Source organism: Rattus norvegicus, chromosome 12, assembly GCF_021556685.1.
Source record: "Rattus norvegicus strain SHRSP/BbbUtx chromosome 12, alternate assembly SHRSP_T2T, whole genome shotgun sequence".
Lineage (NCBI taxonomy): Eukaryota > Metazoa > Chordata > Mammalia > Rodentia > Muridae > Rattus > Rattus norvegicus.
In genome coordinates this window covers 16,893,729-16,911,826 of record NC_141545.1, presented here as the reverse complement: position 1 = coordinate 16,911,826, position 18,098 = coordinate 16,893,729, and the positions used below count along the sequence as shown (strand labels likewise).

At 48.4% G+C, this 18,098-nt stretch overlaps 2 protein-coding genes across 2 annotated transcripts; both read right to left on the bottom strand.

Annotated features, from left to right (window-relative positions):
* Nucleotides 1-940: 940 nt before the first annotated feature.
* Nucleotides 941-1,762, bottom strand: Rpl15l1 (ribosomal protein L15 like 1). Its single transcript, XM_087579526.1, has 2 exons — nucleotides 1,347-1,762; nucleotides 941-1,228 (listed from the first exon to the last, which is right to left on the bottom strand). The coding sequence occupies exons 1-2, from the start codon at nucleotides 1,726-1,728 to the stop codon at nucleotides 996-998; spliced, it is 615 nt and encodes a 204-aa protein (XP_087435652.1). The 5' UTR covers nucleotides 1,729-1,762; the 3' UTR covers nucleotides 941-995.
* A 13,753-nt stretch (nucleotides 1,763-15,515) lies between these two features.
* Cpsf4l2 (cleavage and polyadenylation specific factor 4 like 2) lies at nucleotides 15,516-17,228 on the bottom strand. The gene is made up of 2 exons (XM_087579525.1): nucleotides 17,057-17,228; nucleotides 15,516-16,927 (listed from the first exon to the last, which is right to left on the bottom strand). Exons 1-2 carry the CDS (start codon nucleotides 17,220-17,222, stop codon nucleotides 16,350-16,352), a joined length of 744 nt encoding a protein of 247 aa, XP_087435651.1. The 5' UTR covers nucleotides 17,223-17,228; the 3' UTR covers nucleotides 15,516-16,349.
* Nucleotides 17,229-18,098: the final 870 nt, after the last annotated feature.

Here is an 18,098-nt window from a genome sequence, read left to right as displayed (position 1 = left end):
CGTATAGTCGCGCAGTCTGAGGTCCCAGACCTCACTTAACAGCCAGCATCCCATGGAAGGAACCAAAGAATGACCGGGGCCTGTCCCTGTCCACTCTACCGCGTTGTGGAAACGGATGGGCTGATGCCGTTTACCCAAGACTTTGGCTGTCAATCCTGTCTGGACTCCAAGGACTGGGCTAGCCTGGCCTCCCTGGTTGATGTTCCAGTGCTCTTTGTCCCTCCAGGGCCAGGTGGATGAGGCACAGGATGCCTGGCGTCCCCTGTGAGTCCCGATGGAGCTTGGGACAGATGGAAAGTTGAGGCTTGTAGAATTCTGCTTTACTTAGGAACTGGGGACTTTGTTAATTGTGGAAGCTTTGTATTGTATTTGCTTTGTTAAAATCCACCAAGGGGACGCTGCAGCCAGGTTAGCCGGCTAAGCGCTCGCTGAGCAAGCATAGACACTTGAGTTTGACCCTCGGCACCCGTGTAAAAAAGATGGTGGTTATGCACGTGGGTGACTCCTGCCTTGGGGAGGTAGAGAAAGACTGATCTCTGGAGTTGGATGTCTAACCCGTCTAGCCTATTTGGTAGGCTCCGGGTTCAGTGAGAGGCCTTGTTTCAGAACACAAGGATGGCCCCTAATGAGTGACATCTGAAGTTGATCTCTGGCCTCTACACACATGCATCTTACCCACATCCCTATACACACGAATGAATATGATAAAAATTGAAAAGATATTTAACATAATCTTCATGTGTGTGTGTATGTGCACACATGTATTCTCTGATACATGTAGAAATGAGAGGAGTAAGTTCTTTCCTTCTACTGGGTGGGTCCCAGGAATTGAACTCAGGTTGTAAGGCTTGGCTACAGTCACCTTATATCTGATATCTGAGCTATCTCACTGGCCCATGTTGAAGTTTTATTTTTTTAAAGATTTATTTATTTATTTATATTTTTGACTGTCCTAAGTTGTTTATTGGATATGAATTTTACAAATATTACGTGGATTAGCGGTAACGGTGGAGCTGAAGAGTGTTGCGCCTTCCCCAGGCTGCACGGCGAGACCCACCAATGGTGTGGTGGAACTTGTGGCCTTTTCCAAGGACACGGCTCTTGCGGCCAGCAGATGTCAGCCCACGCATCTCCCTGTGCTTGTGGACTGGTTTGGTGATCCATTGGGTGTCGGGATTTCTTCTGATAGCTTTATGGAATGGATCAATGAGGATAACCTCAAAAAATTAATTAATTAATTAATTAATTTGGTTCTTTTTTTCGGAGCTGGGGACCGAACCCAGGGCCTTGTGCTTCCTAGGCAAGCGTTCTACCACCGAGGTAAATCCCCAACCCCTCAAAAAATTTATATGTGGAATCTTCACCAACCCAGTAGGATTTCAGGACTCTCAAAGCTCCACAATGGCGCCCAGCTCTCTCCTCAGCAACAGACTGAAGGCTTCGGGCAAATTTCAGCTGGTTAACACCGTGGTAGACAGGCTTGCTGTAGGTTGCACCCTTAGGAACCGGGCGCTTGTGACCACCGCTGCGGACACGGATCCTGTAAATGACATAACCTTGCTTAGCCTTGTATCCCAGCCTTTGCGCCTTATCAGGCCGGGTGGGGCGGGGAGCCCTGTGCAGCGCAGAGAGCTGGCGGTACTGCCAGCAGCGGACCCTTAGAAGGAAGCGCATCACGTCGGACTGCTTCTTCCTCCACAGCTCCTGGATGTATTTGTATGCACCCATCTTGGCTCACCTGATGGCTGCCACTAGAGGAAAGGCTAAAGATTTATTTATTTATTATGTATAAGTACACTATAGTTGTCTTCAGAGGGCATCAGATCCCATTACAGATGGTTGTGAGCCACCATGTGGTTGCTGGGATTTGAACTCAGGACCTCTGGAAGAGGAAGCAGTCAGTGCTCTTAACCACTGGGCCATCTCTCCAGCCCATGTTGAAGTCCTTGATGACTGAGCTGTTTGGTACTCTAAGTCTCGAAAGACACACTTGTCTAGCACTTTTTCCCCCCTCATCAATACTAGAGTTTGAACCTAGTACTTTGTGTGTTTTTGGATGGGCCGGGGATTGGCAGGGCTTAGGATCTCACAATGTATCTGAGGCTGGTTTGGGACTCTCAAGCCTTCTGTTTCCACTTCTGGAGTCCTGGGATTATAGTTATGTCCCCCACTGCTAGATACTTGTCAAATCTCATTTCTCTCTCACACCTGCTCTAGGTGTCATGAGTAGATCTGAGTCATAGATGGAGGGAAGGGAATATTACGACAGGGACCGGTCCATGCTGACCTTTAAAGAAAGTCCTGTGGTAGTGGCTTGGCCCAGGGAGTGGCACTATTAGGAGGTGTGACCTTGTTGGAGTGATTGTGTCACTGTGCACGCGGGGTTAAGACCCTCATCCTAGCTGCCTGGAAGCAAATCTTATGTTGGCAGCCTTCAGATGAAAGAATTCTCAGCTCCTCCTCTCCATCATGTCTGCCTGGACACTGCCACGCTCCAGCCTTGATGATGATGCACTGAACCTCTGAACCTATAAGCCAGCACCAATTAAATGTTGTCCTTTATAAGACTTGCCTTGGTCATGGTGTCTGTTCACAGCAATAAAAACCCTAAGACAGAAGTTGGCACCAGGGACTGGGGTCCTGCTGTGATAGACCTAACTATGTTTGTGTTTGGAAGAATGAGAATTCTGGGACTTTGGATTTGGAAAGCAATAGAATGCTTTAAGTGGGGGCTTAATGGGCCATCCTCATAGGGATATGGAAGAGTTTGTTTCTGGGAGTTTGAAGGCCTCTAGGAGAAGACTGGCTCCCATGTGGTTAAGGGGAGGGTCTCAGGTTGGGGATTTAGCTCAGCGGTAGAGCGCTTGCCTAGCAAGCGCAAGGCCCTGGGTTCGGACTCCAGCTTCCAAAAAAAAAAAAAAAAAAAAAAGAAAAGAAAAAAGAAAAAAGAAAGAAAGAAAGAAAAAGAAAGAGAGGAGTGTCTCATTTTCTACCCCCACACTGACACACTTCCTCCAACAAGGCCACACTTCCTAATAATGCCACTCCCTGGGTCAAGCATATTCAAACCACCACACGCCCCATCTTCCATGATGTCCCCTGAGCCTTGGTGGCGGTGTGTGTGATACAGATGCTCACTTCAGTCTCAGCACTTTAACTGGTTAGGGCTCTGCATTTACTGCTGACCACTGCACAGAGGAGCTTCTCCGGCAAGGCAGAGGGCCATACTCATCTATGGGAACAGCTATGGATGTTTAGAAAGTGACAGTCTCTCCCCAGGTCCTCTGACCTCCCAAGCATGGGCTTTTGACCAGATTTGCAGCACTGGGCATGGATTTCTTCCTGTAGAGCGGGCCTCACGTCTGTTCCAAACATGGTTGGTCTTCCCCATTACCTCCGTGCCCCTGTTGTACCAGGGGGAACATCTTGCCTGGAAGGTTGTATTGTAGCACGTCGGGTTGGCTGTAGGGACACTGTTGGTGGCTTTTCTCCCCCACAACACCTTCTGGTACTATGGAAGCTAGTAGTAGTCATGATAGGGAGGAAGTTTTGAGCTCAGGTCTAGCTTGATTTCTCTATGTCAGGCACCTAAAGTGGGGCACCAGTGATGGGGTCTTACCATCTAGTTCTGGAGGGCAGCAAAGATCTATGGCAACAGATGCCCCTGGGGCTCCCTGACCAATAACTTATAGGGAGGGAACCTGTGCCTGACATGAAGTACAGTTTCTACTGAATATTTATTACCCTTAAGAAAGGATTATTAAGGTCTGGAGAGATGGCTCAGTGGTTAAGAGCAATGACTGCTCTTCCAGAGGTCCTGAGTTCAAATTCCCAACAACCACATGGTGGCTCACAACCATCTGTAATGAGATCTGATGCCCTCTTCTGGTGTGTCTGAAGATAGCTACAGTATACTTATATATAATAAATTAATAAATAAATCTTTAAAAAAAGAAAGGATTATTAAGCTGGGTGTGGTGGGACATATTTTTAATCTCAGAACTTCGGAGGCAGAGGCAGAGGCAGAGGCAGAGGCAGAGGCAGAGGCAGAGGCAGAGGCAGAGGCAGAGGCAGAGGCAGAGGCAGAGGCAGAGGCAGAGGCAGAGGCAGAGGCAGAGGCAGAGGCAGAGGCAGAGGCAGAGGCAGAGGCAGAGGCAGGTGGATCTCTGTGAGTTGGAGGCCAGTTTGGTCTACATAATGAGTTCTAGGACTGTCAGAGTTGCATAGAGAAATCAGGTCTTAAACAAAAAACCTTTACTTTTATTATAGTAATTGTTGCTATGATGCTGGTGATGCTGATAGTGGTGGTGATGATGATGATGACCGTGATGATAATACAGGGGTTAGTGCATGCCATGGCACATGTTTGGAGGTCAGAAGACATCTTCTGAGGCCAGTCTCTCCTTCCACATTTTCCTGGGATCTGGAGATTGAACTAATGTTGTCAACCTTGCACAGCAAGCACCATGACCTGCTAAGCCATCGTGCTGACCCAGCCACTTTTGCTCCATCACAAAGTCAAACCATCAAAAGTTGATGGCCGTCTGTGTCTTAGTTAAGGTTTTTTTTTTTTTTTTGTTTTGTTTTTTTTTTGGTTCTTTTTTTTCGGAGCTGGGGACTGAACCCAGGGCCTTGCGCTTCCTAGGTAAGCGCTCTACCACTGAGCTAAATCCCCAGCCCCTTAGTTAAGGTTTTATGGCAAGGGCTGGAGAGGCAGCTCAGGGGTTAAGAGCACTGACTGCTCTTCCAGAGGTCCTGAGTTCAAGTTCCAGCAACCACATGGTGGCTCATGACCATCTGTAGTGGGATCTGCTGCCCTCTTCCAGTGTGTCTGAAGACAGCTACAGTGTACTCATATACATAAAATAAATAAATTATTTTAAAAAATGTTTTATCGAGAAGAGACACCACAATCAAGGCAATTCTTATAATGGAAAACATCTAATTGGGGCTGCCTTACAGGTTCAGAGTTTCAGTCTGTTACCATGGCAGCATGCAAGCACACATGGTGCTGGAGAAGGAGCTGGGAGTTCTACATCTTGACTGAAGGCATCCAGGAGGAGTCTGTCTTCTGCAGCCCGGGAGGAGACTTAATCCCCACTGGATGGAGTCTGAGCATAGGAGCCCTCAAAGCCCGCCCACACAGTGACACACCTCCTCCGAGACTACACCCACTCCAGCAAAGCCACTCCTCCTAAGAGTGCCACTTCCCATGGCATTGGAACACATGAGTCCATGGGGGCCACACCTGTTCAAACCATCACAATGTGTAAACATTTTTTTTTTTTTTTTTTTTGGTGAGGATGGGCCTCACTATGGAGTCCAGAATGGCCTGAAACTCTCAGTGATCCCCCAGTCTCAGCCTCCCATTGCTGACATTATGGTCCTGAGCTATTACACCCAGATAAACATTTTAAAAAAATGAATTTCGGAGGCATTTTTACTTTAGAATAAGCTGTTGCAACTGATTTTTACACGTTTAACATGTACTATGATGTCAATGAGAAATCAAGCTAGACTTGAATTCAAAACTTCCTCCCTACCATGACTACTACTAGCTTCCATAGTACCAGAAGGTGTTGTGGGGGAGAAAAGCCACCAACAGTGTCCCTACAGCCAACCCAACGTGCTACAATACAACCTTCCAGGCAAGATGCTCCCCCTGGTACAACAGGGGCACGGGGGTTATGGGAAAGACCAACCATTTTTGGATTAGAGCAATAAGAAAAATAAAACCTTGAGGGGACTGGGGAGATGCCTCAGAGGGTAAAGGTGCTGGCTGCACTTGGGTGAAGATCTGAGTTCAAATCTCCAGCTAGCCATGCACATCACTTGTAACCCTAATCCTGCTGGGGGCAGAGATAGGAAGGAAGATCATAGGGTATTGATGGCTGCCAGGCTAGCTCCAGATGCAGTGACAGACCCTGTCTCAAATAAGGAAGGTGGAGAGTGATGGAGCAGGTCACACCACACATGCACATGTGTGCATGCACGCATTCACCCACAATTGACACCCACACCCATAACACACGCCCACACACACACTCTCTCATATGTGTGTGCACGCAAACACCAACACCACACACACATACACACATACACACACACACACAGAGAGAGAGAGAGAGAGAGAGAGAGAGAGAGAGAGAGAGAGAGAGAGAATGTTGAATGGGAGAGGGCGTAGAAGTGGAATGTCCTAAGGACGAATTGGATTAATAAAAAGGAGAAGATAATGCAGACAAGTGGTGTCCAGAGGTTGAGAAATAAGTGGGTAGAGGGTGAGAAGGGATTTTTAATGGAGGAAGCAAGGCAGGCTTAGGACAGTATCTGGAAAGACAGCAAGTCACACAGGTGTCTGGGTCAAGAGAACAGGCAGCACAAAGGCTAGCTGTGTGTCCAAAGCACAGAGAAGACACAATGTTACTAGAGCAGAGGGTAGGGTAAAGTCAGTAACAAAGTAACAAACAAACAGTAAAAAAGGCCAAGGATTGTGCAGTCTTGTGGTCACATGAGGACTTTATCATTTTCACCCGGAGCTATGAGGATGTCAACACAAACGTGACATGATCTCCCTCCCCCTCCCCCTTCCTTTCCCCTCCTCTCTCCCTCCCCGCTCTCCCTCTCCCTCTTCCTCTCTCTTGCTGTCATGGTATTAGAAATGAAATTGAGAACCCTGTGAATACTCTGCAAAACTCTACCACTGAGCCACACCCCAGCCCCTCACTGGAGGGTTCTAGGCAGGGGCTCTACCACTGAGCCACGCCCCCAGCCCCTCACTGGGGGATTCTAGGCGGGGCTCTACCACTGAGCCACGCCCCCAGCCCCTCACTGGGGGATTCTAGGCGGGGCTCTACCACTGAGCCACGCCCCCAGCCCCTCACTGGGGGATTCTAGGAGGGGCTCTACCACTGAGCCACGCCCCCAGCCCCTCACTGGGGGATTCTAGGCGGGGGCTCTACCACTGAGCCACACCCACAGCCCCTCACTGGGGGATTCTAGGCAGGGGCTCTACCACTGAACCACACCCCAGCCCCTCACTGGGGGATTCTAGGCAGGGGCTCAGCCACTGAGCCACACCCCAGCCCCTCACTGGGGGATTCTAGGCAGGGACTCTACCACTGAGTCACGCGCCCAGTCCATCCTTAGAAGATTTTAGACAAATGATCTATTTATGAGTCGTATTCTCCACCCCAACTTACATTTTTGAGGTGTTGTGATTTGGAAAAGCTGGAGCAGGGCAATATGGAAGTGGGGATCTGACTAAGATGGCCCTGCCTACTCTAGGTGTCAGTGATCACATGGCTCTGGGCCATGACAGCAGAAGTGCCAGAAGTGACTAGAAGAACAAATTCAAAGTACATTTTAAAGATAGAACCAAGCACTTTCAGGGCGGATTGGGAGAAGAACAGCTTAAACTCAAGGCTTTTGCTTTCATCCAACGAGTGGATGGATTTGTCATCGGCAGGGGGAATGGTGAAGTTGGGCGGCTTATGGAGCAGGTTCAAGCTAAGGGGCAGAGAGCAGTCAGAGCTTGGTGCGTTTAGATGTCTGTTAGATTTGAAGTGGCGGTGTGGGGAAGGGACTTGGACATGTAAGTCTGGAGACTGGAGATTATAAAGTTGGGAGTCTCGGACTTGGAAAGACAATAGTAAAAACTTAATGTCTGGGGCTGGAGAGGTGGCTCAGGACATACTGCTCTTCCAGAGGACCAGAATTTAGCTCCCAGCCCCAGCGCCCTCTTCTGGGAGCTGTGGGTACTGCACTCACATTCAGAAATGCACACTCTCACTGCACGTATACACATGATAAAAATTTGAAAAGTAAAAGTTTTAATGCCTTCCAGCCATGTTTCTTTGTGACTCTATTCACAGTAGGCAAGTCGTGGAACTAGCCTCAATGTCCATCCATAGATTAATGGGTAAGAAAATATGGTATGATATATCTAATGGACTTTTTTTTTTAAATTCATTTATTTATTTCATGTAAGTACACTGTCACGGTCTTCAGACACAACAGAAGAGGGCATCGGATCCCTTTACAGATGGTTGTAAGCCACCATGTGGTTTCTGGGATTTGAACTCAGGACCTCTGGAAGAGCAGTCGGTGCTCTAAACCACTGAGCCATCTCTCCAGCCCTCTAAGGACTTTTAAAAAAGATTTATTTATTACATTAAGTACACTGTAGCTGTCTTCAGATACACCAGAAGAGGGCATCAGATCCCATTACAGATGGGTGTGAGCCACCATGTGGTTGCTGGGAACTGAACTCAGGACCTCTGGAAGAGCAGTCGGGGCTCTTAACCACTGAGCCATCTCTCCAGCCCCTCTAATGGACTTTTAAAATTATTATCTTTAATCTTTCCTCTGACTTCTAACAGTTCCCCATCCATTCCTCCTCCCCCTCACCCCACTACCCCTGTCTCCAAGAGGATGTCCCTACACCCCACCCCACCCCACCAGATGGGACCTCATCCCTGGGACCTCAAGTCTCTTGAGGGTTAGTTCCTCTTCTCTCACTGAGACCAAAGCCACAGTCCTCTGCTGTGTCAGGGGCCTCATATCAGCTGGTGTATGCTGCCTGGTTGGTGGCTCAGTGTCTGAGAGATCTCAGGGGTCAGAGATTGCTGGTCTTCTCATGGGGTCACCCTTCTCCTTAACCTCTTCCAGCCTTTCCCTAATTCAACCACAGGGTCCCCAACTTCAGGCCATAGATTGGGAGCAAGTATCTGCCTCTGTCTCAGTCAGCTGCTTGGTGGGCCTCTCAGAGGGCAGCCATGCTAGGCTCCAATCTGCGGCCCTGGCTGTAGCACACCTCCTGGACTTTTTGTTTATATACATATACATATACATATACATATACATATACATATACATATACATATACATATACATATACATATACATATACATATACATATACATATACATATACATATACATACATATACATACATATACACATACACATACACATACACACACACACACACAAAATATATAATTTTTTTTGAGACAGGGTTTCACTGTGTAGCCCAGGCTGTCCTGGAAATCACCCTGTAGACAAATCACCCTGTAGACCAAGCTGACCTGGCACTCAGAGGTCTGCCTGCCTCTGCATCCCAAGTGCTGGGATAAAAGGCACACACCACCACATCCTGGCTTTGAATGGACTATTATTCCATGCCATTTGCAGGAAACTGGATGAGACTGGAGTTCGTGGTGTTAAGCGAAATGAGTCAGGCTCGGAAAGACACATGTCACGTGCAGAATTCGACTTCTTAGGAAGTGAGACACCAGAGCAGGAGTGGAGGGGTCATCACTGGGGATGAGAACGAACAGGCATGAGTGGGAAAGGGTAGGGAAGAGTGATGAGGATCAGCAGAGTGGTTACTTTGTATAGTAAATACATGCTAATTAAAAATATAAAACTAGGGGTTGGGGATTTAGCTCAGTGGTAGAGCGCTTGCCTAGGAAGTGCAAGGCCCTGGGTTCGGTCCCCAGCTCCGAAAAAAAGAACCAAAAATATATATATATATATATATATATATATATATATATATATATATATATATATATATATATATATAAACTGTGGAGCCAGTAGACAGCTCAGTGGGTAAAGTGCTTTCTGCAGAGCACGGGGACCTGAGTTGGAGCCCCATGGAAAGGCAGACGTGGTAGCACAGGTCTACAATCCCAGCACTCCCATGCAGAGACGGGAGCACAGACAGGAGAGTTGCTGGATGCCCATGAACCATGTAACCCGTAGTACCGAGTGTCAAGCAAGAGAGCCTGTCTTACCCAGTTAAGGAGCATCTCCTTTGACCTCTACACACATGCTGTGGGGGCACTGATACACAGGAACACACACACACACACACACACATCTCTCTCACACACATGTCACACACACACATCTCTCTCTCGCACACACATCACATACACACATGTCTCACACATACACACACATCTCTCACACACACATCTCACACACACGTGCACACACACATCTCTCTCTCACACACATGTCACACACACGTCTTACACAAAGGTCTCACACATACATACACACTTCTCTCACACACACGTCTCACACACACGTGTCTCTCTCATGCACACACATCTCACACACATGCACGCACACACACATACATACATGTCTCACACACATGTCACACACACACGTCTCTCTCTCACACACACATGTCATACACACACGTCTCACACATACACACACATTTCTCACACACACACACGTCTCACACACACGTGTGTGCACACACACACACAAGTGCTGTTGTTTTTAAAGGAGAAAGGAACATAAATGTTAATCATAGGCTCTTGATTTGAAAAAGTCCATGTAAATCTTAATAAAGATCAACTCTTTATTAAGACACGAGGGCTGGCAAGAGGGCTCAGCAGGTACAGGCACTTGCCACCAAGCCCAATGACCTGAGTTTGATTCCTGATCCCTACATGGCAGAAAGAGAGAAGTAAATACCTAGTTTGTTCTTGGACCTCCACATGCACGAGCCCACAAGTGCACACATACACAGATAAGCAAATACGTAAATAAACAAACACACCTCCCCGCTCATTTTCAAGAGAGGCTTTCAAGAGTAATGTAGTGCACGGGGCAGATTGTGAGATCAGGTGACGATTATGGAAGACGATGTGGCTAGCCTATCAGTGCTTTTGACCGTATCAGGGAAAGTACTCGATCTTTACTTTAAGAATGTCTGAGTAGGGGGTTGGGGATTTAGCTCAGTGGTAGAGCGCTTGCCTAGCAAGCGCAAGGCCCTGGGTTCGGTCCCCAGCTCCAAAAAAAAGAAAAGAAAAAAAAAAAAAAGAAGAATGTCTGAGTAGGCTCAGGAGGCAGCCTAGTCAGTAAAGAGATCAAGATCCTGGTTCCCAGAATGCATGTTAAGAGAAGCAAAGCCAGGTACAACAGTTATCTCAGCACTGAGGAGGCACAGCCAGGGTCTCCTGGGTCTGCTGGACAGCCAAACTCAACAATTAGTGGGCAGATCCTGTGTCAAAACAAACTACAATAAAACCCCTAAACCACTCCCCCCCCCAAAAAAAACTAAGAACCAACCAACCAAACATAAAAACAGTGTCAAGAGTGAAGAAAGAAGATGCCCGAGGTTGACCTCTGCCCCACACTTATGTGCGCACACAGGTGTATCATGTGGACACACGTGAACACACACACAGAATGTCAAGGACATTGGCCTCTTACACGAACAATGGTCTCTCTCTTCTGAGCAAGACATTTTGTTTCAATTTGTTTTCTTTAGTTAAGTCCTTGCAAAAACTGTCTTCCCTAAGGAACCGACTGACAAGCTTCCTATTTACTAAGGAAGAAAATTACATATTTATATATATTACATATATATATTTGTAGCACTCTGGGGAGTCAGACATATGGGGAGAGACAGAGACGCAGAGACAGGAAGTCAGAGACAATGACTCAGAGATAGGAGACAGAGACAGAGAGGGAGAAGGAGAAAGAGGAGGGGGAGGAGAGAGGGAGAGGGGGGAGATTAGAGAGACAGACACACAGAGACAACAGTGGTACAGTGGTACCAGGGGTTTGCCGTGTAGTTATGAGAGTCAGAATTCAGAGTCTCAGCCACCGTGTAACAAGCCGGGCACTCGGCAAATATGTAACCTCCAGCTCCAAATGAGCTAATGTCCCCTTCTGGCCATGGTGGGCACAGATCCACTGTCTTAGTCACTGGTCTATTACTGTGAAGAGACACCTTGACCAGGGCAACTATTATAAGAGAAAACATTTAACTGGGGTCTTGCTTAGAGTCTCAGAGATTTACTCCATGACCATCCTGGCAGGGAGCCTGGTGGCAGCAGGCAGGCAGGCAGGCAGACAGGCAGGCAGACAGGCAGGCAGGCAGGCAGACAGCAGACAGACAGCAGGCAGGCAGGCAGCAGGCAGGAAGGCAGGCAACAGGCAGCAGGCAGGCAGGCAGGCAGCAGGCAGCAGGCAGCAGGCAGCAGGCAGCAGGCAGCAGGCAGCAGGCAGCAGGCAGCAGGCAGCAGGCAGGCAGCAGGCAGACAGCAGGCAGGCAGGCAGCAGGCAGGAAGGTAGACAGCAGGCAGCAGGCAGCAGGCAGGCAGCAGGCAGGAAGGTAGACAGCAGGCAGCAGGCAGCAGGCAGGCAGGTAGACAGCAGGCAGCAGGCAGCAGGCAGCAGGCAGCAGGCAGCAGGCAGCAGGCAGGCAGACAGCAGGCAGATATCAGGCAGCCACTGTAGCAGTAGCTGAGAGCTACAGCCTGAGCTGTAGGCAGAGAAACATACTCTAGACTTAGCATGGGTTTTTGAAACCTCAAAGGCCACCTCCGGAGATAAGACTTCCTCCACTAAAGCCATACCTCCTAATCCTTCCAATCCTTTCCAACAGTGCCACTCCCTAGTGACAAAGCATTCCAATAGATGAGCCTGTGGGGACTGATCTTATGCAAACCACCACGCCCTCCACACACATTTGGACACAGACACATACAAGTACACGAATGAAAGCAAATCTTTCTAAAGACGTCCATAAAGAGGGGCTAGAGAGGTAGCTCAGTAGGCGAAGCACCTGCCACTCATGCAGGAGATGAGGGTTCGGTTCCCAGCACCGAAGTCAGGCAGTGTCAATCACTCTGTTCCAGGGACTCTGACAATTCTGGTCTCTGCAAAGCATACATGGTGCAATGCACACACAGATACACATAAAAATAAACCTTAAAAATATGTGAAGATCATGTATTTCTTTTCTCTTCGGTTGCTAGGGAGCTCAGACCTACGCTGGAAACTTAGTTACTCAGTTTGTGTGTTTGATTTACTTTTCTTCACTCCAACAAGAACAACTTTTATTTTGAGATGGGTTTCACACAGCCCAGGTTGGCTTTAAACTCATCAACTATGACCCTGAACTCATGATCTCCCTGTATCTGCTTCCCAGTCGTTGGGACCCCAGAGTCACGATACCCAAGCCTGATGTAGCTTCTAACTTTTAGCAACTAAAGTTTTCATTTTTCAATTTTATTTCTATCATAGGTACCCTTGTTTTAACGTGCCTCAAATCTACATGGAATGAGGCAGGACGGAAAAGAAAGAAACATAATTGAATAAAACTGCTTTTTAATAACAACGCAACTCATTTATAAATAAAAAGATATCGAAAATCTGCCTCAAAGGTAATTTTATATAGGCTGAATCTCATATTCCAACTGACTTTCATTATAAAATTGAGGATAAGTCCCTCTAGGAGGAAGAACATTAGTCCCAAAACATTCTAAAAAATCACATTCCAAAATGCATTGCTTATATAAATTCTCACATTTTAAAGGAATTAGGTACCCTACAGAGTAGGGCACTGAGAAGAATATGCAAAGTAAGTCACAAAGCAAGAAAGTGCAAAATATTGCTTTTATGTCCTGGAATAACCATTTAAGGCTTATAAGAAAAGAGTGTGAGTTTCCTATTTGGATTTTTTATTTATGGTGTGTGTGCACATGAGTGTGTACAATATGTGCCTTGAGGTCAGAGGACAACTTGTGAGAGTCCATTGTTTTTCTACCAGGTAGTTTCCCAGGATTAAATTCAGGTCATCGGGCTTGGCCATGAGTGCCCTTACCTGCTGAGCCACCTCCCTGGCTCACGGTTTCCTGTTTAGACTCACAATCTTAGACTCTCCACAGCTGTTTCCTGTTTAGACTCACAGTCTTAGAATCTCCACAGCTGTTTCCGGAATTCCTGGAAACAGGTTTCTCAGACCTCAGACGGGCTCATACATCTTGACTTTACCACATCCCTCTGAGCCTGTTTTATTAATCTGTCAATATTGGATGTTTAAATCAATTTCTTGTTTAAGCTTAAATTGTCTTTCAGAGGAGGTGGTTTAAATCACATATGATAAACATGAGTTCACAGGTTTGCTCTTTTCTTAATGCATGTCATAATCAATTCATAAATACTTAAAACTTGTGTGTGGGGGACTGTGTGTCTGTGTGTGTGACAGTGTGTGTGCATGCCCACACATGTATGTGTGTGTGTAGGAGAGTGTGCATACACGTACCTACACATGTGTGTGTGTGTGCATGCACAACCCACACATGCATGTGTGTGTGAGAGAGAGTGTGCACTTGCATGCTCCTGCTTGCATGCATGTGTGTGTATGAGACAGTGTATGTGCATGTGCATACCTACACATGCATGTGCTTGTGTGTGAGTGTACACTTGCATCCCCATACATGTGTTTGTGTATGTGAGAGAGTGTGCACCTGCATGCTCATGCATGCATGCATGTATGTGTGTGTGTGAGAGAGAGAGTGCACTTGCATGCTCCTGCATACATGCGTGTGTGTGTATGAGACAGTGTACGTGCATGTGCATATCTACACATGCATGTGCTTGTGTGTGAGAGAGTGTGCACTTGCATCCCCATACATGTGTGTATGTGTATGTGTGTGTGTGTGTGTGTGAGAGAGAGAGAGAGAGAGAGAGAGAGAGAGAGAGAGAGAGAGAGAGAGAATGAGAATTTTCTCATTCTAAGCTGGGGCTGGAGGGATGGCTCAGTGGTTAAGAGCACTGACTGCTCTTCCAGAGGACCCAAGTTCAGCTCCTAGCACCTAGGCCCTAGAGAGAGAGTGTGCACTTGCATGCCCATGCATGCATGTGTGTGAGTTCATCAGCCAGGCTTCACCTTATTTTTGAGATGATGTCTCAGTGAACCTGGAGACCATGGGTCAGGCCAGGCTGACAGATCAGTGAACTTCAGGGATCCTCCTGCCTTCACCTTCTGAGTGCTGGGCTTATAGACAGTCTCCAAGCCCGCCTAGTTTTTTACGTGATCCTGGAAGTCTTCACATATGGATGCTTTACTAAGGCAATTCTCTGGTCTAAACTGTTTTCTTTATTGTTGTTGTTGTTGTTTTGGTTTGTTTTGGGTTTGTTGTTTTTAATGTGGTTTTGTGTATTGAACTCAAGTCCTCTTGCTTTCACGTTAAGCAAGTATTGACCGAGCCATTCCCAAAGTCTCTGTGTTCTTTATGTTTTATTTTGTTTGAAACAAGGTCTCATGTAGCCGGGACAGGCCTCAGACATCATCTAGCAGAGGCTGGCGATGGACTCCTGGTCCGCCTGACACCTCTCAAGCGCTGAGATGACAGGCGTGACACTCTACGCCTGGGTCATCTTCACAATACACTTGTGGGTTGGGCTTTCTCCACTGGTCACAACTATGGGTTAAGAGTGTTCTTGGAACTAATGCTGTGAAGTCAGAGGCAGAGGGCACCCTGGCTTGGGTTGTTAGGCAGGGGAATGCAGACAGAATTTTTACCTGTCATGTCATACTTGGACCACCAGGGGGAGCAGTGGCTCCACAGTTCCCCCATGCTCCCATGCTGTTCAAATGGTTACAATGACTCACTCTCCGAGGTCGAGGTCTCCCAATGCTGTTCCCACCATGGCTCACTGACACTTGTTTTTTTTTTTTTTTAAAACAAGCTTTTTAATCAAAGTATTCTCATAACTGAACTTGGATAGGCCCACTTGCCCAGCAGGTTGCAGGTGATGGGTTCACATTTTCTAGGCTCAAGGATGGGCGGCCTCTGCATGCCACAGGTGTCTGAGTGGCAGCATGGAGCTTGCTGGGCAGGAGGTAGGCGCAGATCAACTGGGTCAGCTATTTAAAGGTGGTCTCCAGCACTGGCCAAAGGGGCACTTGAATGAAGCACTGTCACATAGGTGCCCCACAAGCAAGCCCAGAAAAGCAGCTCAGCCTGGGGAGCCTGGCGCCTCTCCCACAGTGAGGGCCAGGCCAGGCAGAGGGTGCTCTACGTTTGTCAGGAAGGGCTCCCTTGTTCAAACCACATTCATAGGCACAGCTTCAGACGTCAGCAGGACATGGAGAAAGCAGGCTGACCCGGCCACAGCCCCACATGACCCACCCATCCTCTTTAGGTGCTGGTGTTTCAATGAGGCCCTGAGGGGAATGGCCAGCTGTCTTCCACCCAGGACCACGCATAGGCCTCCCAGCTTCTCTCTCCCCAACAGGGCACTGTGCAGGAAGTCCTGAAAAATAACTCATAAAATAAAAAACGAGGCACTGATGTCCAGGCAAACTCTGGCTCAGGGGACCCACCTGAAGCACATGGTCCTTCTTTTAAAAAATTATAGCAAAACCAAAGGACAGACATGGCCCTCGGAGTGAGCCCTGACAGGTATGCCTGCAGCTCTAGCCGGAGTCCTGCCAGTCCTACATTCAGCAGCTAAGTGCATGCTCCCAACAGCGGGCCCTCAGGCTGCTCCACAGTGATGCCAGCTGCTGCTGTTGCTGCTGTCACTGTCCACTGAGAAAGGCCAAGTGCCCTTTGGTGCATCTGTTGGCGTAGTGTCCTTTTTCACCACACTTGTAGCAAGTGACTTGCTCCAGCGGCCGGGGTCCCCGGTTGCCTGCACTGCTGTTTTGACTCTGCATGACCCCAATGACCTGCGGGGCTCTCTTTGTTGGAGGCTGTGTCTGCTGTGGTAGTGGGGGTTGCTCAGTGGTTCCCATGGGCAGTTCAAATCGAGGGTGCATGAATTTACATGATGGCCCCTCAGGGCAGAATCCAACAAGGTAGTTCACACAAATGACTCTCCGGGTGTGCCGATGCCTGCAAAGGGGACCATGCTTACAGAAGCCACGGTCATACCAAGGGCAGTCCTTTATCTTGGATTCAGGGTCGATGTGCAGGAAGGGGCACTCCTTGTTGCTGCACTCCCCGAACTTGGAGTAAAAGTAGCACTCTGGCATCTTGGTCATGTCGTATTCGTGCAAGAACTCACACTGGTCCCCTTTCTTGCACAGTCCTCTCAGCCAGTGTTTGCACACAACTGTCTTCTCACCACTAATGTGGCGGAATGGGCACATGCCCCCTAATAGTCAGAGGGCAGAAGAGCTGAGCAAACATGGGAATGAGACCAGGACCCAATGAGGGAATGACGTCCTGACCAGAAACCATGAAGTCAAGGTGCCTGGCCCACCTCCAAGGTCTACTGCTTCACCAAGTAACTGCACTTTGCCACAGGCCGCTTTCAAAAAGAATTCACAGACAGCAGCCCCCGACTTATCCATGCCGGGGAAGGGCAGCGGCTGCGCCCCGAGCTGCTGCTCCACGGCGATTGCCAAGTCGAACTTGATGTGATCCACGCTGGCGATTATTTCCTGCATGGCGGCGGCGGCCTCGGGCCCAGCTCCCCCTCAGGTCTCTCAGCCGCTCTCCGCTCTCCGCGCTTCACACTACCTCTCCTGGTCCCCTTCTCGCTTGCCGCTGCTGCTGCCTCCCCGCGAGGTCACTGACACTTGTTAAATCCCTCCCACTCCCATCCCGCAAAAGGACCAGGGTGTTGCACCGTGGGTCCTCCTTCCATTCCCAGTAGGACTCAACATAGCTTACCTAGTCTAGGTCATCTTCAACATCATCCACTTGACTGTTATCACTACAGATTTCAAAGCCAGCCTCCCAGTGAGGTCCTCATACTGTGACATGACAGGTCCCTCCTTTCTATTATACCCCACATTCTGCACAGTCTTTGGTGGGACCGAGAATCTTCCCTGATTTCCGTAGGTTTTTCTAAGACATCATTGTCTTTTCTCATTCTAAGCTGGGGCTGGAGAGATGGCTCAGTGGTTAAAAGCACTGACTGCTCTTCCAGAGGACCCAAGTTCAGCTCCTAGCACCTAGCCCCTAGGCCAGGTGACTCATAGCAACCTGTAACTTTGGTCCCATAGGATCTGACAACCTCTTCTGGTCTTGGAGAATACAACACACGTGTGACAAACAGTCACAAAGACACACCCAAATATATAGACATATAAATCAACAACACACCAACCATAGGCTGGGCATGCAGTTTGTTGATAGGGTTTCTTCCTCAGCATATGTGGGCCCCTGGGCCTGATCCCTGGTGATGTTAAATTGGGTGTGTAAGCCTGCAGTCTCGGCACCGCGTGTGGAGGCAGGAGGCAGGAGGGAGGCAGGAGGCAGGAGGCAGGAGGCAGGAGGCAGGAGGCAGGAGGCAGGAGGCAGGAGGCAGGAGGCAGGAG